Consider the following 24,435-nt stretch of genomic DNA (forward strand, 5'->3'; position numbering starts at 1 on the left):
ACATGACTTTGTTGGAAGTCTACGTTAAAAATACACGTGTTTGATTTTCACGCAAATCAATACACCGAGCTCCATACATGTCAATTAAGGCAAGACAATGTTTGGACACAATGGGGGCGGTGTATTTTCTTCAGATCTCTGATATGATTGGCTTGGGTTCTATTCTAAGAAAGCAAGAAGTCATATGAAGAGAAATCTTTGTTATGAAAAATGGGCTTACCTCGCTTTGCTCCGCTCCGCACATTCTTCATGACGAAGATTTCTTTTCATACGATCATACTATTACAAAGGTCATTTTTTGAAAGTTTAAATAAAATTGAAGAATTTCTGATCGTTTAACGCCGAATATGGACGACCAACGCTAGAAAAATGAGTCATAAACATTAACGTCAAAAAATACCCTGGAGCACCGGGCCATCATTAAATTTTGTGTGCACGCAGAGAAACAGATTCTTAGATGCTGCTTTTTTAAAGGTTTACAATTAGAATCACAGAGATTTGAAAATGAAAATATTGATATTTTGAGCTCCTGCAGCACCCCTACCCTCATACAGCCCGGATCTTGCACCTATGGATTTCGCTTTATCTCCTTATCTAAAGTCAAAACTGCGTGGACATTTTCGGACCTAACCAATATACGATATGACACAAAAGACTTTATACAAATGACAAGTTAGGGTATGAACGTGCATTTTGTAAATGGGCTAATGATATATAAAGTGTGTGGAACTAAAAGGTGTTTATTTTGAAAAAGAGTGACAGGTTTGCCTTTAAATAGTTTGACGTCACCTGACGTCGTGGAATTATGAAATGGTGCTCCGTAAATCCAATTCATTGACAATAAAAATCGCTGTATCTTATGAAAACAACTCCAAAATCATATAATTTTTTGCATTCTTATTTTCAATTGCTAGTCATTTAATAAAACACACGTCATCCTACAAAGTACACAGTAAATTTTCACCCTAACAACCCTCGTAATTTTTTATTTTCTTTACATAGGACTAAAAATAGACCGTCCCATGAAATATTGCATTTTCAGCTCGGCTTTATATGTCTTTTTAAATTCTTTGCTGATCATGTGATAAAATAATTATTGCTGTTTTGCGATTAATACGACGAATAAGCTACCCTCAAAGTACAATATTCACCTCGTCTCTGGCTTGGTGAATATTGTACTTTGAGGGTAGCTAAATACAGCGAGGTGAATATTATACTTTGAGGGTAGCTAAATTATCGTATTGACTTTATAAAATCCAAGCAATAATTCTTTAATAAAAAATCCTTGTAAAACATAATGGCGCCAGAATAGAGTCTTTGAATTTCTAATTATCACTTGATAACTAATTTTTGTAGAATCTAGATTTAAGCTTTTACAAACATTTCAAATTTCTCGACTTAATATGATTTTAGAAATAATTGTTTGAATTTGCTAACAAGTGAATTTTGAATCCTTTTGTTACTTTAGCAGCCCGGTGACTATCTTAAAATGCTTTTTCGTCGGATATATATATTTTTTTATTATTTGTAACTGAAGTGTTTCTATATTGCACTGAAAATCATATTTTTTCATGCTCCCCTCATACTTTAGCTCGAAAAATCTTATTTAGTCAAGGTAATGTCATCAATCATCATGAAGGAATTATTATCCTCAACTTTTGTTAATCCACCGGTTTTTCTCATGACTAAATCCATCATTTTGATCAGAACACCTCACTGATAAATTGATAATTGCATTTCCAAATAAAATCTTACTAAGTCCAAGAATGTTACTCGTTGATTCATCGATAGGGCGGTCGCCTTCTCTAGTATTGATGAGATGACGATAAATTCTAAGTGGGTGAGTTGATGTTTCGTCTATTTCTGTTGTATCATCTAAATCAAACCCAACAGTATATAGATTAATATTTTCTTTTTCAGCCTCCTCTGCTTCGTTCCAGGTGGCGTATATGTCATCACTTCGCTCATTGGCAGTCATAAGGAATATAAGATTCCTTGCAAAGTCTCGATCTCCGTTTCTGTCGTTGAACATTCTTCGTCTGACCATTCGGATGGCACTTGCTGCATCGGACGAAGTGTCTCTTCTGAAAGGAACTCTGTCGACTGCCGACAAGACATCATATTTGTCATCGTATCTGTTCAAATCCCATTGTTTGTTATTAGAAGATCCATATTGCATAAGTCCTACCCGGTATTCCTTATCGTCAATGCTAAACTTGTTGACAAGTGACTTTGTATACTTTTTCATGGAGTCAAATGTTTCTGGAGCAACATTTGAATCCATCATAATAACAACATCATATCCAGAGTCGCGCAGAGGCGTCGTGGTTGTAGTTGTTGTTGTAGCTAAAATGTAAATACGAGATTATTTCTTTCATCAATCAAATTGTTAATTTACTAGTTATATCTTTGTATAGCTCTGAAACTGATGCTTACTAGTTGTTGTTGGATATGGCCGACCTCTCTCTGGTCTCACAATGTCATCAACTAAGAAAAATAGAGGACAATGAACATTCTGAGAGAACAATAATGTAACTATATCTTACATTAAGATTAATTTAAAACATACGCACATGATTTTGCAAGATCCGTTGGCACTTTATTTAGATCCCTATTCCTATTCACAAGATAACGGTATGTATTCAACGGATGCGTGGATACCTCGTCGATTTCAAACGTGTCGTTTAGATAAAATCCAACCGTATACAAGTTGATTTGATCCCTTTCCGCTTTTTCAGCAGCTCGGAAAGCTTCATAAGGGTTGGCGCTTTGATCCACTCCGGTAAATAATACAATGAGATTCCTAGCAAAGTCTCTATCACCATTTCTGTCAGTAAACATATTCTGTCGTACGTCATCCATGGCGTCAGCGAGATTGCTCTCACCTGGCCTGTATGCTATTTGTTTAATTTCTCGTACAACGTCATTTTTCATTGGTAGTCTGTTCAGGTGCGCAATCTCATTGGCATTACTACTGTAGCGCATGAGACCAATTTGATATTCCTTGTCATCGATGCTGAGCCCCTCAGCAACATTTGCTGCAAAGTCTTTCATTTGATTGAAAACGCGTTCCTCAGGTACAGACGAATCGAGCATGAAGATGACATCATAACCAGAATCACGTTGTTTAGTAGTTGTATCTGGCAATGCTGTTGTAACTTAATAGAAAAAACATTTTTATCCCATTAGTTATAATAAATGGAACGCAGACAGATTTTACAGAATATCAATGTATTTCGCTTTTCAATATAATGATAACTTTATATGATAGTCTGGTCATTAATTCTGATCAACAACATCCAACATTTTTCACATGCAAGTCATTTGTTACAGTCCCTAAAAGAAAGGTATGTGGGGTTAATCTTCAAACTAGGGATAAAAATACTTATAAATATGCAGGGCAATTGTTTGAATCATATACATTTATTCATGAAGTAGCGAAACCTCTTAAAATAGTTATTTGATTCCAGTATATTAAACATTATTTCGGCTACTAACTGTACAGCGGAAAAATGTAGGATAAACGCGTATACTTGTTAGATTAACAACATTGTGGACTGAATCATTGCATTCTTGAGTAATTATAAATTAAACACAAACAGTTGACTTTGATGAAAAATATATTGAGTGTATTCTATTAAATGCTCGTTTAGAACAACATTAATGAAGTCAAATTCCAATTCAAAATCAGCGATAAAGTCACAGGAATTCGATATTCAATCAAAGTAAAAGACCGTCTGAAACCCGTATGGGATATAGGCATGAACTTGAAATACAGAAACTTAATACATACTTGGATTAAATTGATAATGTTATAATTATTGCACAAATATTGGAAAAAAAGAAACCTCTTTAATAGGTATTTATCACCTTATAACCTTTTTTAACTGTGTATCCTATCACAATATTTACTGAAGATATATTTTTAGCCCTTGTACATTTTTTCATGCGTCAAAAAAATTTACGGATACATATAAATAACAGTAACATTCAATAACAAATCCACTTGTAAAACTTTAACGGACAAGAAACATTCGAAATTTTATTCCGGATAAAAATAATTATCGCTTAATATTAATAAATTATCAATCCACTATTAACAAGAGACCCTGGAGCTACATCGACCACCTGAGCAGCATTTGGCTTAACTCTGATTAAATTAACATTATAGAATTAATATCAAAATAATTTGACAACTTAATAAGCAGATCTTGCTAATTAAAAAAAAAATCTGCAATTTTTATCCACATATTTTTAGGGGGTTTATATCAATCCCCTTTTGTTGTTGTAAGAAGATTTTTCTCTATTCTTTATACCCCCCCCCACTTTATGACCCTACTTTTTTCCAAGGAATCATGGTTTGATCGAATTTTATTCTGCACGATTCGTGTTTTCACACAATTTACTGCTTTTTCGACTGAAAACTTTCCAAGAATGTTTTTAAAGACTTTATATATATATTCTTATGTTAACATTCGTCCCCAATTGTGGCCCTGTCCTACCTCCGGAGACCAAGATTTAAACAAACTTGAATGTACACAATTTGAGGATGCTTTCACTCCAATTTGAGCTTTTCTGGCCAAATAGTTTATGAGAAGAAGATTTTTAAAGATTTTCTCTATATAATCTTACGTTAAAATTCATTCTTCATTGTGGCCCGTCCTACCCTAAGGGGCAATGATTTAAACAAACTTGAATCTACACTCTCTGAGGATGCTTCCACTCCAATTTAAGCTTTCTGGTCTAATAGTTTTTCAGAAGAAGATTTTTAAAGATTTTCTCTATATATTCGCATGTAAAACTTGTTCCCCCATTGTGGCTCCACCCTACCCCCGGGGACTATGATATGAAAAAACTTAAATCTATACTAACTGAGGATGCCTCCACTCAAATCTTAACTTTCCTGGCCTAAAAGTTTTTAAGAAGTTTTTAAGAAGAAGAGTTTTAAAGCTTTTCTATATATATTCCTGTGTAAGAATTGACCCCCCCCCCCCATTGTGGCCCCGCCCTACACCTGGAGAACATGCTTTGAACAAATTTAAATCTACACTGTCCGCGGATGCTTCCACATCAGTTTAATTTTTTCTGGCATAATAGTTTTTGAGAAGAAATTTTTAAAGATTTTCTCTATATACTCATATGTAAAACTTAATCCCCCATTGCGGGCAACCTTATCCCCGGGGACCATGATTTGAATAAACATAAATCTACACTACACGAGGATGCCTCCACACAATTTTAAGCTTTTTTACCCAAAAAGTTCTTGAGAAGATTTTTAAAGATTTTCTCCATATATTCCTATGTAAAACTTGACCCCCCCCCCCCTTGTGGCCCAACTCTACCCCCGGGGACCATGATTTGAAAAAAATCATGAATCTACACTATCTGATGGTGCTCTTAGTCCAATTTGAGCTTTTCTAGCCAAAAAGTTTTTTAAAAAATGCCAACAAATTTTCAATAATTCTGAATTATCATCCCTTAAAAGAGGATGTGGCCCTTTATTTGAACAAACTTCAATTCCGTTCACCCAGTAGTGTTAAGCTTGGTTGAAATCTGCCCAGTGGTTCCGGAGAGGAAGATGAAAAGTTTACAACAACGCCAACACCAACGACAAGGCCAACCCAAACGATTAAGACGATATTCAACGGAAACAATTTTGATCAGAAAAGCTCACTTGAGCTTTCAGCTCTCGTGAACTAATAATATCCAAAACCATACGTGTAATAATAATCACATAATTATTTAGATTCATTAATGGTGGCGAAAGAAAAACATCGAACTTTCAAAATATCTGAGTCGCAACATTATTTAGTTTAAAAGCTTTTCTGGTGAAGAAATATATGAATGTTTACCTGAACAAGTCGCTGCAAATATTTTTTCATCCAGACCTTCCAATTCATCAAATGTGTTTACTGCAAAAACATTTGTACTTGCAGGTTCGCTGGCTATTCCATTCACCTCCTTCAAGTCTTTGAGACCGATTCCAACGGCATAAATATGAATACCTTTTTCTTTTGCTACATCAGCTTCTGGAATGGTTCTTTGGTAATTGATATTGGATACACCATCCGTCATAATGATGCAGATATTTGGGACTCCAGGTCTGTCACCGTTAGCTTCATTAAACAACTCTTCATGCATTGTCTGGAGACCATCGGCAGTATTTGTACTTCCGTATCTCCATGGTATTGCATTCACAGCATTGAAAACGTCCGCCTTGGTGCTATAAGAGTTGAGTTTGAATTCAACCGTGACTTGAGTGCTGTAGGACAAGAGACCTACTCGAACATCTCCACTGTCAATGTTGGCACCATGAAGGAACTTTGTCACAAAGCTTTTCATTTTGTCGTAGTTATCATTTCCAACGCTCGTGGACGAATCCAATACGAATACTAAGTCCACCTGAGCAAAACATTGGTCTGTAATAAAAACAAGGTAACCGTAGTTTTAATTGAAAAGATGTTTAATTGATTCCTTAAGAAAGTTCAATCTTGTTAAGAAATAAATCCTCGAAATCATTTGTGAAATAAGTTGCGCAAGAATTTGGTTGATAGATACAACTTAAGCTTCAAGCAGCATGTGATGTAACTTTGAGTTAAATACATTACAATCATCCATTTAAATCGTTCAATGTAGGTGCCAAAATGTAAAGAAAATTATTGGCGTTCTAAATATAAATGAAAGTCACTCCATAAGGCTGACACTTTTTACCATGAAGTGAAAAAATACCAATGTCTGTAGTGGCTACAATTTCTAGGGTTAATTTTTTTTAATGAAAATTGCAACTAAACTGTTTTTCAAACGGATCCCTGTCGTAACAACGGAACTCTTGTATTTCTGAATAAAACATTTAACAATTTTAATAAAAGCACCCAAGCTTACGCTATTCATGCCCTTCTTTTGCTCCTAAGATTGCTAGAATTATGATAAAAATTTGAAAACAAATTAAGAAATAAATGACCTTACACAAACTCCTGAAATCAGGACCATATATTTCATAATTTTACAGAGGCTCCTTGCGTAAATTAACCATAAATGCGTTTAATAATCATGTACTCGATAGCTAAATGCTCAGATGAAAAGGAAAAAATTTATAGGTGACATTATTATATTAAAATTTTTCTCAAAGTGCTTCGTAAAATGAGATCATGAAGTTTATATCATGTATATACATTTTTTTCCTCCTGAAGTATCAAAAGTTGTCAAAAAACTTCATAAATTATTTACGATAAACAAAGATAAAAAGTAGAGAAATGATTAGGTCATCACAGAGTATGAATATTCAAGTTACTTTAAAACAATTCAGTTGTGCAAATAAAGTAGCATAAACAATACTTTGCATAGACATTGGATGACTGCCAATCTGAAACAATCTACATACATTTTTTTTAAATTTGCAAACTTACGCGCTTTTTCTATATATTTTTGATTACGGATTAACGATTGAATCAAATTTTCACTGGCAAATAGTGAAACATAATGAAGAATTGTAGTATGTGATAATATTCATGGTATAATTTAAATCAATTGCTTTTTAATCAGATCATACTTAAGACAGTCGTTGGAATTGGTGTAGTTGTAGGCTTTGGTCGAGATCTCGGAGGCTCTATATCTTCGTCAACTGTCAAAAGAGAAATTCTAGTGAGCATTACGACAAACGGGCTTTTGTCTTTTATAAAAGTCAAGTTTTAGTAAATAAGATCTTTGGTGCAAGATCCATGATTGCTTCATAATTGATTTGTTATATCTTTTCACCATACTGTCTGACTTATTTTAAATACCACTATTAAAAAAATCACGAGTGAAATGCTTGTCAGATAAATCTACCCTTAAATATTTTCAGAGATCAATTGGTTTTAAAGTTATGTTTGAACTATTTGGAACATTCAGCTGCGTGGTTGAGACGTTTTAGTAAAATAGACCCAGCAATTTTGAAAAATTCAAGCAAAGCAAGTTTTAAATGCTGTAAATGCATTTGGAAACTATGATCATAATTTCAAAACAAATCGAATTCAATTTTACTCGACACAATATATAGATATTTTATTCATGTAACCTCCCAATAAAAATGTGTAACTGGACTAGGCCGATTATTTGCAAAACAATTAAAAGTTTAAAAATATTTCACAAAAAACTTCTTTATATATATATGTACTTTCATTGCTTAGTTACACTCATCAAAGTGCAATTATGCTTTTTTGTACGTTTAAGGACGCCGCTTTGGGTTTTTTTGTGGAAAACTACAATATTATGGCAAAACTATCCATTTTTTAACCAAACGTCTTTTAAACAAATTCTAGTTCCTTTGGAAAGTTTCAAGAAAATCGACCGTCTGCTGATTCTTTTTAGTGACCATCTCAAAATAGAGGTACATTAACTATAGGAACAAAAAATGATTGAAAAACAAAAACCGTCTTTAAAATCTAAATATTTTTACCTGTATTTTTTTTTTTGTAAAATTAGTGTAAAAATTTCATAAGAATATCAATCCACTGTATTATACTAGAATGCGCAAAAACATGCACAATGAAAACTAAAGTCAGCTTCCGTAAGAGTTGTAATGAAAATTGATTGTTCGAATAGAAAAACAAACATGTAATGCATTTCTTGATAAAGTGATATAGTTTGAACGTAGCAATGCTATGCACTAACGAATTTTATTATATGAAGAGTAGATTTTTTTTCTCCCATGAAATTCAAGCAATGCGATAATGAATGCCACAAAACTATCTACAAAATAAGTTTTTCATTTTTCATTTATATTTTGCAATAAAATATTGCGTTTCTCAGCTCGCCTTTATATGTCTGTATCAATTCGATCCTGTTTTGCGATCAATACGATGAATAAGCTACAGTACTGTATTCGCCTTGTCTCCGGCTCGGTGAACATTGTGCTTCGAGGGTGGCTAAATACGGCAGGTAAATATTGTACTTCAAGGGTAGCTTAAACATCGTATTGACAAAACAAAACAATAATTATATGATAGAAAATCTTCATTAAACATAATTACATAGACTAGCGTCTTTAAATTATGATCACTTGATAACTAATTTTTAAATAATCTAGATAAAAGGTTGTTTTTTTTTCAAATAATTCATATTTTGCTGCTTAATATAAATTTAGAAATAAATGTTTGAATTTGCTAAGACGTTAATTTTGAATCCTCTTGTGAAGTTAGAAACCCGCTAAATACCCTAAAATACCCCTTTTCGTCGGATGTAAAAGATTTGATACTTCTAACTGAAGTTTTTTATACTGCACTGAAAATTATGTCTTTGCTTCCCTCATACTTCAGCTCAAAAAATTTGATTCAGTCAAGGTAAAGTCATCAATTATCATAAAGCAATTATAATCCTCACTTTTTGTTTACCCACAGTTTTTTCTCATGACTAGATCATTTTGATCAGAACACCTCACAAATTTATAAGAATTGCATTTCTTAATAAAAATCTTACTAAGTCCAAGTATGTTACTCGTTGATTCATCGATAGGACGGTCGCCTTCTATAGTATTGATGAGATGACGATAAATTCTTAGTGGGTGAGTTGATGTTTCGTCTATTTCTGTGGTATCATTCAAGTCAAATCCAACAGTATAAAGATTTATATTTTCTTTTTCAGCCTCCTCTGCTTCGTTCCAGGTGGCGTATATGTCATCACTTCGCTCATTGGCAGTCATAAGGAATATAAGATTTCTTGCAAAGTCTCGATCTCCGTTTCTGTCGTTGAACATTCTTCGTCTGACCATTCGGATGGCACTTGCTGCATCGGACGAAGTGTCTCTTCTGAAAGGAACTCTGTCGACTGCCGACAAGACATCATATTTGTCATCGTATCTGTCCAAATCCCATTGTTTGTTATTAGAAGATCCATATTGCATGAGTCCTACCCGGTATTCCTTATCGTCAATGCTAAACTTGTTCACGAGTGACTTTGTATACTTTTTCATGGAGTCAAATGTTTCTGGAGCAACATTTGAATCCATCATAATAACAACATCATATCCAGAGTCGCGCAGAGGCGTCGTGGTTGTAGTAGTTGTTGTAGCTAAAATGTAAATACGAGATTATTTCTTTCATCAATCAAATTGTTAATTTACTTGTTATATCTTTGTATAGCTCTAAAACTGATGCTTACTAGTTGTTGTTGGGTATGGTCGACCTCTCTCTGGTCTCACAATGTCATCAACTAAGAAAAATAGAAGATAAAGTAGGAACATTCTGACAGAACAAAAAGTATTTATATCTTACTTTAAGATTTAAAAAAAAATACACACATGATTTTGCAAGATCCGTTGGCACTTCATTTAGATCCCTATTCCTATTCACAAGATAACGGTATGTACTCAACGGATGCGTGGATACCTCGTCGATTTCAAACGTGTCGTTTAGATAAAATCCAACCGTATACAAGTTGATTTGATCCCTTTCCGCTTTTTCAGCAGCTCGGAAAGCTTCATAAGGGTTGGCGCTTTGATCCACTCCGGTGAATAATACAATGAGATTCCTAGCAAAGTCTCTATCACCATTTCTGTCAGTAAACATATTCTGTCTTACGTCATCCATGGCGTCAGCGAGATTGCTCTCACCTGGCCTGTATGCTATTTGTTTAATTTCTCGTACAACGTCATTTTTCATTGGTAGTCTGTTCAGTTGCGCAATTTCATCAGCATTAGTACTGTATCGCATGAGACCAATTTGATATTTCTTGTCATCGATGCTGAGCCCCTCAGCAACATTGGCTGCAAAGTCTTTCATTTGATTGAAAACGCGTTCCTCAGGTACAGACGAATCGAGCATGAAGATGACATCATAACCAGAATCACGTTGTTTAGTAGTTGTATCTGGCAATGTTGTTGTAACTTAATAGAAAAAACATTTTTATCCCATTAGTTATAATAATTGGACAGGAGACAGGTTTTACAGAATATTAATGTATTTCGCTTTTAATTATAATGATAACTTTATATGATAGTCAGGTTTTTAATTCTCATCAACAAAATCCAACATTTTCACCTGCAAGTCATTTGTTACAGTCCCTAAAAGAAAGGTATGTGGGGTTAATCTTCAAACTAGGGATAAAAATACTTAAAAAATACACAGGGCAATTTTTTGAATCATGTACAATTATTCATGAAGTAGCGAAACCTCTTAAAATAGTTATTTGATTCCAGTATATTAAACATTATTTCGGCTACTAACTGTACAGCGAAAAAAATGTAAGATAAACGCTTATACCTTGTTAGATTAACAACATTGTGGACTGAATCATTGCATTCTTGAGTAATTATAAATTTAACACCAACAGTTGACTTTGATGAAAAATATATTGGGGGTATACTATTAAATGCTCGTTTAGAACAACATTAATGAAGCCAGATTCCAATTCGAAATCAGCGAAAAAGTCACAGGAATTCGATATTCAATCAAAGAAAAAGATTATCTGAAACCCGTATGGGATATAAGCATGAACTTGAAATACAAAAACTTAATACATACATGGATTAAATTGATAATGTTATAGTTATTGCACAAATATTGGGGAAAAAAACTCTTTAAGGTACCTCACTACACCCAGACTTATACTTTTTAAGACACTACGTTACAATATGGCGATTTACATGTTTTGTTAAACTGTTTATATCGTTCGAATCGGTTGTATATTGTCGTAGCTCAGTGGTTAAAGTATTGGGCTTCTGAATCGAAGATCATGAATTCAAATTTTCCCGGAGATTTTGTTCATGTTTACTGAATTAGATTTTCGAAATGTAATTTTTCATCCAAAATTGCACATTTTTTTTTGCCTATTTGACTTAAATACTTCTTATCCATTATGATATCGATCATATTCAAGTAATTTTCTGCTGATTTGAGAAAATATTTCAAAGTGTAGTGAGCCACCTTAATAGATATTTATCACCTTATAACATTTTTTAACTGTGTGTCCTATCACAATATTTACTGAAAATATATTTTTAGACATTTGTTCATGTTTTCATTAATATATGGAAATTTCAGCGTCGCAAAAATCTACGGATACCTATAAATAAGAGTTACATTCAATAACAAATGCACCTGTAAAACTTTAACAGATAAGAAACATTCGAAATTTTATTCCGGATAAAAATAATTATAGCTTGATATTGATACATTATCAATCCACTGTTAACAAGAGACCCAAGCAGCAATTGCCCTAACTCTGATTAAATTACCAAAACAGTATCAATATCAAAATATTTTAAAAACTAAGTAAGCAGATCTTGCTAATTTTAAAAAAAAAATTTCGATTTTTATCCACATACTTTTTTTTGGGTAAATGTTGTTGTAGCTGTAAGAAGATTTTCCTCTATTCTTTTATACACCCCCACCCCCCGCCCACCCATCCACCCACTTTATGACCCTATTTATCTCTAGGGAATCATGGTTTGATCGAATTTTATTCTGCACGACTCGTGTTTTCACACAATTTACTGCTTTTTGGACTGAAAACTTTCCAAAAATGTTTTTAAAGACTTTTTCCCAGTCCCATTGTGGCCCTACCCCCGGGGACCATAATTTGAAAAAAATCATGAATCTACACTATCTGATGGTGCTTCAACGCCAATTTGAGCCTTTCTAGCCAAAAAGTTTTTGAAAAAATGCCAACCAATTCTCAATAATTCTGAGTTATCATCCCTTTAAAGAGGGCGTGGCCCTTTATTTAAACAAACATCAATTACGTTCACCAAGTAATGTTATGCGCCAAATTTGGTTGAAATCTGCCCAGTGGTTCTGGAGAAGAAGATGAAAAGGTGAAAAGTTTACAACAACACCAACGACAACGCCAACTAAACCCAAAGATTAATACGAGAGAAAATGGAAAAAGTTTGATCAGAAAATCTCACTTGAGCTTTCAGCTCTGGTGAACTAATATTATTCAAAACCATACGTGTAATAATAATCACAATAATTATGTATATTCATTAATGGTGGCGAAAGAAAAGCATCGTAACTTTAAAATATCTGAATCGCAACATAATTTAAATTAAAAGCTTTTCTGGTGAAAAACATATATATGTTTAGGCCTAACAAAAAATAGGTTTGTTTCCGCTTTCAGGCTGAAAAAAATTAGGGTTGGTAGGTCGGCTTTTTTTTTTTTTTTTTCCCTCTCAATCTGTTCAATTGTGCATATTAAACCTTTTATCTATTAAACTGGGTTAAATAAAAAAAAAAACCAAGTATTTGTTGTCATTGTTTAAATGATCCCCGGCTGGTGGGAACATTTCTCGAGCTCAACTGTGCAACTGGCACGACATGTGCTGCCATTTGTAAATAACAAACATCTACACAACACTGATGACATCTAAATAAGTTATATAAGCGTTTTTACGACTTAAATTTGAAGGACACAATAAATTTTTAAATCGGATAAAAATGAAATTTTAAGGAAAAACGGATAAAAACGGAAATTTACGAAAAAACTCGAAAAAATTTTTTTGGGTCGGCGGGTTTAAGTTAGGGTCGGTCGGGAAAGCGGAAACAAACCTATTTTTTTGTTAGGCCTTACCTGAACAAGTCGCTGCAAAAATTTTTTCATCAAGGCCTTCCAGTTCATCAAATGTGTTTACTGCAAAAACATTGGTACTTGCAGGTTCGCTGGCTATTCCATTCACCTCCTTCAAGTCTTTGAGGGCGATTCCAACGGCATATATATGGATACCCTTTTCTTTCGCTTTATCAGCCTCGGGAATTGTTCTTCGGTAGTTGATATTGGATACACCGTCTGTCATAATGATGCAGATATTTGGGACTCCAGGTCTGTCACCGTTAGCTTCATTAAACAACTCTTCATGCATTGTCTGGAGACCATCGGCAGTATTTGTACTTCCGTATCTCCATGGTATTACATTTACAGCATTGAACACATCAGCCTTGGTGCTATAAGAGTTGAGTTTGAATTCAACCGTGACTTGAGTGCTGTAGGACAAGAGACCTACCCGGACATCTCCATTGTCAATGTTGGCACCATGAAGGAACTTTGTCACGAAGCTTTTCATTTTGTCGTAGTTATCATTTCCAACGCTTGTGGACGAATCCAACACAAATACTATGTCCACCTGAGCAAAACATTGGTCTGTAATAAAAACAATGTAACTGTAGTTTTAATTGAAAAACAATAATTCCCAATTTTATTTGTGGAATAAGTTGCTTAAGTGCTTGTTTGATAGATACAACTTAAGCTTAAAGCCGCATGGGATTTAACTTTTACTTAATTAGACAACAAGCATCCATTTAAATATAAATATAAATATAACTGTAAGTCACACCATAAGGCTGACACTTTCTACCATTAAGTAAAAAAAAATACCAATGTCGGAAATGGCTACAGTTTCTAGTGTTAAATATTTTTATGAACCAATGCAATTAAATTGTATGTCAAATGGAGCCCTGTCGTAGCAACGGATTTTTTGTTTTTCCGAATAAAACATTTAACAATTCTAAGAGCATCCAAATGTACGCTAACCATGCCCGTATTCTGCTTCCAAGATGGCTAGAATTACGATAAAAATTTGAAAACTAATTCAGAAATAAATTATTATGAATTATATGACAAGAAAGCTTTACCCTTAACTCCGGATATCAGTAACATATATTTCACAATTTTACAGGGGCCCCTTGCATATGATAACCATATATTCGTATAATAACCATGTACTCGATACTTAAATGTTCAGATGAAAAGGACAAAATTGATAAAAGACATTATTATATTAAAAATTTTCTAAAAATGTTTTGCAAAATGAGATCATGAATGTTATATCATGTATATACATTTTTTCCTCCTAAAGGTTCACTAATTCTCAAAAAACTTTATGATTAATTTTCGATAAACAAAGCTAAAAAGTAGAGAATTGTATATGTCAACATAGAGTATGGATATTCAAGTTACTGGAGAACAATTCATTTTTGCAAATTAAGTAGCATAAACAATACTTTGCATAGACATTGCATGTCTGCTAATCTGAAACAATCTACATACATTTTTTTTCACTTTGCAAACCTACGCGCTTTGTCTGTATATTTTTAATTATAGATTAACGATTGAATTAAACTTTCACAGGCAAATAGTGAAACAGGATGAAGAATTGTAGTATGTGAAAATATTTATGATATATTTTAATTTTTATTTTAATCAGATCATACTTAAGACAGTCGTTGGAATTGGTGTAGTTGTAGGCTTTGGTCGAGATCTCGGAGGCTCTATATCTTCGTCAACTGTCAAAAGAGAAATTCGAGTTAGTATTACGACAAACAGGCTTTTGTCTTTCTTTTAAAGTCAAGTTTTAGTAAATAAGATCTTTGGTGCTAGATCCATGATTGTTTCATAATTGATTTGGACTATCTTTTCACCATTCTGTCTGACGTATTCTAAAATACCACTATTAAAAAAAATCACGAGTGAAATGCTTGTCAGATAATCTACCCTTAAATATTTTTAAAGAGATCAATTGGTTTTAAAGTTATGTCTGAACTATTTGGGATATTTAAGTGCGTGGTTAAGACGTCATAGTAAAAAAGACCCAGCAATTTTAACAAATTCAAGCAAAGCAAGTTTTATGAAATATATAGAAGCATTCTTTTTCCTTTTGGTAAATGCATTTGGAGACTATGATCATAATTTCAAAACAAATCGAGTTCAATTTTACTCGAAACAATATATAGATAATTTATTCATGTAACCGCCCAATAATTAAGAGGCTCATGGGGCCACATCGCCCACCTGAGCAACAATGTGCGTTCAACAGATATTGTGCTATATGGCCCCTCGGTAGATTAACAAAAAAAAATATATATTGTAAAGTGTTCGAATTTAACACTTTTTAGCATACACATAATCTTTGAAATTGTACCTTTATGGAATACTATTTTTTTTATTGAAAATAAGAAAATCCTACGCAAGATATAAAACTAACCATTTGGTAGGAGTACACTGTTAACTTCCAATTCTCTATATTTTCGTTCTGTCTCCCCCCCCTCCTCCCCCACTTTTTAAAGCGATCAAAATATATGACAACATATAGGTACATTTTCTTCCTCAACTACTAACTAGTTATTGGGGTTATATATATATATATATATCATTATTGTATTTTATTTTTAAAAATTACTATAGATGTGAAGAAAATTGTACTTCAATGCGCTCAATTATTCAAACTAAAAACATTCAAAAATTTAATTCTTCTTCCCCATTATAATTAAACGATTGTTGTTTACCTGGGGTAAACTAGTATGACTTTTATTACCTTAAGTACACTTGATTAATGAATAAACTGGAATTTAAAATGTTGTCACTTTACATGCTTAACAGCTATAAAAATCAATGTATTGACCAGCACATCACTCTATTTTTCTAAGGCCCATCCATTATTTTCATCCTTATTCATAGACAAGAGGTCAATTGGCCTTAACGGTCACCTAAGTAGCATACATGTATATCCCATACACAAACTTGTCATGGAGTCTCATATATGCATCTAATTAATTAGGTTTTATACTGGAGTAGAAAAATCATATTTGTAATGATGACAACATTTCAAAAAGAACTGTCAAACCTATAATTTTGGTGAAAAACTAAAAGATCTGGTCTACAAAATCATAAAATCAGTTTTCCTTTCAGCTGGGTGGGAGTAAAGAAGATAATTTTTTAACGTTATATGCATTAACATCTATGCATCCATTTTGGCCCTGCCCTAGAGTCAAAACCCATCCTTAAGGGGACATGAAAATTAAAATTTCAGTAGAGGACTTCCTGGTAAACATAATTTTTAGTCATTTTTTTATACAGATGTGTGAGAATAGAGAAGATTTTTAAAAATTATATGCATTAACACTATATTGCCATATCCTCCCCCCCCCCCTTTCATGTCCTGAACCCCTGACCCAGGGGCCATGAATTTCACAATTTAGGTAAAGGAGATTGTGGATATCATAACCATGTATTAAGTTTTTTGCCCACATGTGTGGGAGTAGAGAAGAAATTTTTTTAAGATTTACTATATGGCCATATTGGCCCCACCCTAGAGCCTGAACACGTAATAAATTTAGGTAAAGGAGATTGTGGATATCATAACCATGTATTCAGTTTTTTGCCCACATGTGTGGGAGTAGAGACGAGATTTTTTAAGATTTACTATATGGCCATATTGGCCCCACCCTAGAGCCTGAACACGTAATAAAGGGGTCATGAATTTCACAATTTTAGTAGTGGCCCTCATGGACATCATAACCATGCATTTAGTTTTTAACAAATATATATGGGAGTAGAGAAGAAGATTTAATACATTTTTACTATTTGGCCATATTGGCCTAACCCTAGAACCTGAACCCCTGATCAAGGGGTCATGAATTTCACAATTTAAGTAGAGGGCTTCATGGACATCATAATCATGCATTTAGTTTTTAAGAAATATATATGGTAGTAGAGGAGAAGATTTTCTAAGATTTAATACATTTTTACTACATGGCCATATTGGCACCACCCTAGAGTCAGAACCCCTGACCCAGGGGCCATACATTTCACAATTTTGGTAGAGGGCTTCATGGACATCATAACCATGTAACCAGTTTTTACCTCACATGCGTGGGAGTGAGAGGGAGATTTTTGAAAATTTGGCTTTTTTGCATTTTTGGCCCCGCCCGTGGCACCCCAGGGGTGGTAGAGCCATGAATTTCACAATCAGATTCTTCTTACCATAGAGAGCTTTACACCAAAAATGGTACCGATTGGCCTGGTAGTTTTCAAGAAGAAGTGAAAAATGTAAAATTGTTAACGCATGACGCACGGCGCACGACGCACGACGACGGACGAAGACCAATTGCAATAGGTCACCTGAGTGACTCAGGTGACCTAAAACTAAAAACAAATGGTTACAAGCCAAGATAACTTTCCGCTGTAATATTTTCTTAGGAAAAGTGATAATGCCTTAATCCCCGTGACAGAAATATGTCAGAAATATGGAAACTGTTTTAACAGTGTCGTTTTAATTTACTCGTGTCTGAAAAACTATCAAAATGAATGTGGATTTCATATTATTCATTGTATAAAGAGAAGCCCCCAGAGGGAAGTTACAGCATATCAAGCTTTTATTTTTTTTTGTACAAGTTTTTATCGTTTAGCGAGACATTTCTAATGATCAGCCAAAATTTCAGCGTCAATCATAGAATTATAAGCAAGATACAGAGCTCAAAAAATTCTGCTAGGTTCTTGTCATATTTTGTTCACATGAGTTTATTAATTTCAACTTAAGTGTTTTAACTTCTTATTTACAATTCAGCATTTAAAATGAAAATCAATGGCCCCAGAACTGTGTACAAACATAGAAGTGTGAGCTAAACCATGTATCTTGCTTATAATTCGAAGCTTAACACTCAAATATGGTTAGTAAATAAAAATTGTAAACAAACATAAGAAACATTCACAATAACAAATAAAGAACACATATATACCTACATATTTCCGTCAGCGATATTTAACTATATTTAAACTGAATAAACTCGAGAAAATACTGAGCATCTCAATAAAACACATTGCATTAATCAACAATTACACAAAAGATCATACCGAATTACCGATAGAATGAATTTTATTTTTGTTGTTCGTTAATGCATCGGATTTTGCTTAATTTGCGCAGCTAAACAGTCTAATTTACCGAAGTCTCTATTTGATTTGATACGTAAAAATTACAAAATATAGGCGATGGTTCGCAAGTTACAAAGCATAAATCATAAAAACGAAACGAAAATCAAAACAAGCTAACACCATCGTCATATGTAAAAACTGTCAACGCATTGAAATATTTAACCTCAATATACTTCACAAAATCGGCACAAATGTATTTTTAATGTTTCAAACCACCCCTTCGCACGCAAACTGTTGCACAACAAACAGATTTATCTTTGATCAACCCGTTTATCATATGTCATGGCTGCTTTAAACAAAGAACCTCGTTTTAGAAGCATAAAATTTAATATGAATTATAAAGTTAAGCTTTTTCTAAAATAGGTCCACAAGCCCTTAAAATGTCAACCCGGGTTTGCCTATTTATTTTACCAACTTGGAAATCAACAATCGTCAATACATTCCAAAATACGCATCGTTTTCTATCAATAATTATAGCTGGTCTGTAACATATCCTAAAAATTTCAATGACATTGGTTAATTATTATCGACAAAAATTGAAAAAATCTGAAACTGATCCGGCTTTTATTTTTTCTCGGCCCGGGTTTGCCTATCCATTTCACAAAGACTCGTATGGAATACCGAACCCGAAGCTATAAAAGGATTGAAACGCGCCTTTCCATCATTATTATTTTCGTAAGAACTCAGAATTGAAACAGAATTAGCCCATAATTTTTGCAATTTTTATTTTCCTGTACATAAGGATTATTTATGCTAAATTTTGTTGGATTTTACCCAGTAGTTCTTGAGAAGATATTTAAAAATGCACCACCTTTTTCTACAGTTTCGAGGTTTTCTTCGCTTTTTATTAAGATCGGTCTTTCATTTCTTAAATCTAAATTTGTCTTCCCATAACGAATCTTTGTGTCAAATTTGGTTGAAATTGGCAAAGCGGTTTTAGAGAAGAAGCTCAAAATGTTAAAAGTTTACTGATGGACAGTTGGACGGACAGACAGACAGACGGACGACGGACAAAATGAGATCAAAATAGCTCACTTTGAGCTTTCAGCTCAGCTGAGCTAAAATGACCAATACATGTTTCTGGACTAGGCCGACTATTTGAAAAACAACTTAAAAGTTTTAAAATATTCAACAAAAAATTTCTTTATATATACATGTACTTTCATTACTTAGTTAAACTCATCAAAGTGCCATCATTTTTTGCATGTTTAAGATTTGTAATGAAAATTGATTCTTTTAATAGAAACACAAACATGTAATACATTTCTTGATAAAGTGATGTAGTTTGAACGTAACCATGATATGCACAAATGAAATGAAATTTATGATATCAGTGTAGACTTTTTTCTCCAATGACATTCAAGCAAAGCGGAAATAAATGCCACAAAACTATCTACAGAATAGGTTTTTAATTGTTCATTTATAGTTTGCAATGAAATATTGCGTTTCTCAGCGGGGCCTTATTTGTCTGTATAAATTCTTTGCTGATCATATAATAAAAAAAATGTTGCTGTTTTGCAATCAATACTATGAATACGCTACAGTACAATATTCGTCTTGTCACCGGCTAGGTGAACATTGTGATTTGAGGGTAGCTAAATACGGCAAGGTAAGTATTGTACTTTGAGGGTAGGTAAATCATCGTATTGACAAAAAAAGTAATAATTGTATGAAAGAAACCCTTCATAAAACATAATGACATAGCATAGCGTCTTTAAATTATTATCACTTGATCACTTATTTTTGTATAAACTAGATAAAAAGCTTTCTCAAATCATTCATATTTGACTGCTTTGTATGATTTTACAACTAATTGTTTGAATATGCTAGCAGGTAAATTTTGGATCCTTTTGTGACGTAAGCAATCCGCTAAATACACTAAAATACAATTTTTCGGCGGATAAAAAAAAAATTCATATTTCAAACCGAAGTTTCTTACATTGCACTGTAAAAATATATCTTTCCCCACTTTCCCTATACTTCGCTCGAAAAATCTTATTTAGTCAAGGTAATGTCATCAATCATCATGAAGGAATTATTATCCTCAATTTTTGTTCGCCCACAGTGTTCTCTCATTACTGAATCATGACCATGATTTATCATTTAGATCAGAACACCTCACTGATAAATTGATATTGATTGCATTTAAGTAAAATCTTACTAAGACTAAGGATGTTACTCGTTGATTCATCGATGGGGCGGTCGCCTTCTCTAGTATTGATGAGATGACGATAAATTCTAAGTGGGTGAGTTGATGTTTCGTCTATTTCTGTTGTATCATCTAAATCAAACCCAACAGTATATAGATTTATATTTTCTTTTTCAGCCTCCTCTGCTTCGTTCCAGGTGGCATATATGTCATCACTTCGCTCATTGGCAGTCATAAGGAATATAAGATTCCTTGCAAAGTCTCGATCTCCGTTTCTGTCGTTGAACATTCTTCGTCTGACCATTCGGATGGCACTTGCTGCATCGGACGAAGTGTCTCTTCTGAAAGGAACTCTGTCGACTGCCGACAAGACATCATATTTGTCATCGTATCTGTTCAAATCCCATTGTTTGTTATTAGAAGATCCATATTGCATGAGTCCTACCCGGTATTCCTTATCGTCAATGCTAAACTTGTTCACGAGTGACTTTGTGTACTTTTTCATGGAATCAAATGTTTCTGGAGCAACATTTGAATCCATCATAATAACAACATCATATCCAGAGTCGCGCAGAGGCGTCGTGGTTGTAGTTGTTGTTGTAGCTAAAATGTAAATACGAGATTACTTCTTTTATCAATTAAATTGTCAATTTATTAGTTATATATTTGTATAGCTCTGAAACCGATGCTTACTAGTTGTTGTTGGGTATGGTCGACCTCTCTCTGGTCTCACAATGTCATCAACTAAGAAAAAATAGAAGATAAAGTCGGAACATTCTGACAGAACAATAATGTCTTTATATCTTACTTTAAAATTTAAAACAATACGCACATGATTTTACAAGATCCATTGGCCTGTTTTTTATATCCCTATTCCTATTCACAAGATAACGGTATGTACTCAAAGGATGCGTGGATACCTCGTCGATTTCAAACGTGTCGTTTAGATAAAATCCAACCGTATACAAGTTGATTTGATCCCTTTCCGCTTTTTCAGCAGCTCTGAAAGCTTCATAAGGGTTTGCGCTTTGATCCACTCCGGTAAATAATACAATGAGATTCCTAGCAAAGTCTCTATCACCATTTCTGTCAGAAAACATATTCTGTCGTACGTCATTAATGGCGTCAGCGAGATTGCTCTCACCTGGCCTGTATGCTATTTGTTTAATTTCTCGTACAACGTCATTTTTCATTGGTAGTTTGTTCAGTTGCGCAATCTCATCGGCATTACTACTGTATCGCATGAGACCAATTTGATATTCCTTGTCATCGATGCTGAGCCCCTCAGCAACATTGGCTGCAAAGTCTTTCATTTGATTGAAAACGCGTTCCTCAGGTACAGACGAATCGAGCATGAAGATGACATCATAACCAGAATCACGTTGTTTAGTAGTTGTTGTAGTTGGCAATGTTGTTGTAATCGGTAACGTTGTCGTTACTTTTTAAAAAGAAAACAAAGTTAGAAATACAGGACACAAATATGTGCTTTAAGGTGTATGTTTGTATAATTGGCTTCTTAGATTGATAACTCGACAGCGGGAACAAAAGTTTAGTATTATTTTACCAGAAGTTTATAGGTAAACTATTCATGTACTAATTCTATGATTTTTAAATGTGCACGAATAAATGTTGAAATAATATTTGTTAAATAATGATATTATCATACCATTTCCCGAAACAAATTATCAATACAATATTTTGTAAAGACTGGGATATATGTAATTTTGTAAACATATACTATTTGACAGAAGTCTTTGAAAGATTAAGAAAATTAAAAAGAATTACTTTTGACAATGCAACAGAGCATCGATTTCATTTTACATACACATCTTAAAACACATTGATATTTTTTTTTAAATGTTAATGTTTTTTAGTTGTAAATTAATCATATATCAACTTATTATTTAAAGAAACAACAGCAACGAATGTTACAATATTGTTTTACGACGGACTGTTTTAAATAATGTAAAGAAAAGTGGAAGAAACACATGAGTTGCAACATAATGTAGATTAAAAGCTTTTCTGGTGAAAATATATATATATATATATATATATATATATATATATATATATATATATATATATATATATATATATATATATATATATATAAATTTACCTGAACAAGTCGCTGCAAAGATTTTTTCATCAAGACCTTCCAGTTCATCAAATGTGTTTACTGCAAAAACATTTGTACTTGCAGGTTCGCTGGCTATTCCATTCACCTCCTTTAAGTCTTTGAGGCCGATTCCAACGGCATATATATGGATACCCTTTTCTTTCGCTACATCAGCCTCGGGAATTGTTCTTCGGTAGTTGATATTGGATACACCGTCTGTCATAATGATGCAGATATTTGGGACTCCAGGTCTGTCACCGTTAGCTTCATTAAACAACTCTTCATGCATTGTCTGGAGACCATCGGCAGTATTTGTACTTCCGTATCTCCATGGTATTGTATTTACAGCATTGAACACGTCTGCCTTGGTTCTATAAGAGTTGAGTTTGAATTCAACCGTGACTTTAGTGCTGTAGGACAGGAGACCTACTCGAACATCTCCACTGTCAATGTTGGCACCATGAAGGAACTTTGTCACAAAGCTTTTCATTTTGTCATAGTTATCATTTCCAACGCTTGTGGACGAATCCAACACAAATACTATGTCCACCTGAGCAAAACATTGGTCTGTAATAAAAACAAGGTAACCGTAGTTTTAATTTAAAACATGTTTAATTGATTCCTTTAAAATGTTAAATCTGGTTAAGAAATAATTCCACAATATCATTTGAGGAATAAGTTGATCAAGTGCTTGGTTTATAGATACAACTTAAGCTTAAGCTGCATGGGATTTAACTTTTACTTACTTACATAACAAGCATCTATTTAAATTTAACTGTAAGTCACACCATAAGGTTGACATTTTTTACCATTAAGTAGAAAAAATACCAATGTCGGTAGTGGCTACAGTTTCTAGTGTTAAATATTTTTTATGAACCAATGCAATTAAATTGTATGTCAAATGAAGCCCTGTCGTAGCAACGGAACTCTTGTTTTTCTGAATAAAACATTTAACAATTCTAATAAAAGCATCCAATCATGCCCTTATTTTGCTCTAAAGATGGTTAGAATTACTATTAAAATTTGAAAACTAATTAAGAAATAAATAATCATTATATGACAAGAAAGATTTACCCTTAACTCCTGATATCAGGAACAAATATTTCATATTGTTATACTTTCATGTTAAATACTGAAATCTGATTGGTTAAGACGCAGTTAATAATATTTTCTATTACCCTCAGCGTTAGCAACGCACTTAGCAACGGGTAACATTAAAAAATGTTACATGCGCGAAAATTATGCGCGTACGGTTCTCGCTGTAAAATTCACGTTATTCCTATATAAAAGCAGTAAAATTTTCTTAAAATTAAGACATTCAGTATAACAAAATAAATAGTGCCTGTTTGGGAGGATAACAGTTGAAATTGACACCCCTCGAAAACCATTGTCAACCTCCGCTTCGCGTCGGTTGACAATGGTTTTCTCGGGGTGTCAATTTCAACTGTTACCCTCCCAAACAGGCACTATTTATATAATATTACAGGGG

The 24,435-nt window shown here is 33.5% G+C and overlaps 1 protein-coding gene across 10 annotated transcripts in view; it reads right to left on the reverse strand.

Annotated features, from left to right (window-relative positions):
• LOC105341028 (uncharacterized) overlaps positions 1–24,435 on the reverse strand; it is a 78,473-nt gene that overhangs the window by 28,815 nt on the left and 25,223 nt on the right. For 8 of the 10 annotated variants that reach the window (XM_034446579.2, XM_034446563.2, XM_034446575.2 and 5 more), the window contains 14 exons: positions 22,947–23,513; positions 21,660–22,265; positions 21,521–21,571; positions 20,840–21,430; positions 15,183–15,254; positions 13,546–14,112; positions 10,277–10,861; positions 10,138–10,188; positions 9,457–10,047; positions 7,550–7,621; positions 5,853–6,419; positions 2,574–3,158; positions 2,437–2,487; positions 1,756–2,346 (listed from right to left, as the gene is read on the reverse strand). In XM_034446579.2, the coding sequence (XP_034302470.2) occupies positions 1,756–2,346; positions 2,437–2,487; positions 2,574–3,158; positions 5,853–6,419; positions 7,550–7,621; positions 9,457–10,047; positions 10,138–10,188; positions 10,277–10,861; positions 13,546–14,112; positions 15,183–15,254; positions 20,840–21,430; positions 21,521–21,571; positions 21,660–22,265; positions 22,947–23,513 (5,547 nt within the window). The remainder of the gene's footprint in view (positions 1–1,755; positions 2,347–2,436; positions 2,488–2,573; positions 3,159–5,852; positions 6,420–7,549; positions 7,622–9,456; positions 10,048–10,137; positions 10,189–10,276; positions 10,862–13,545; positions 14,113–15,182; positions 15,255–20,839; positions 21,431–21,520; positions 21,572–21,659; positions 22,266–22,946; positions 23,514–24,435) is intronic. The other 2 variants (XM_034446570.2, XM_066075280.1) reach the window with 2 other exon arrangements.

The sequence above is a fragment of the Magallana gigas genome, chromosome 2 (genome assembly GCF_963853765.1).
Source record: "Magallana gigas chromosome 2, xbMagGiga1.1, whole genome shotgun sequence".
Lineage (NCBI taxonomy): Eukaryota > Metazoa > Mollusca > Bivalvia > Ostreida > Ostreidae > Magallana > Magallana gigas.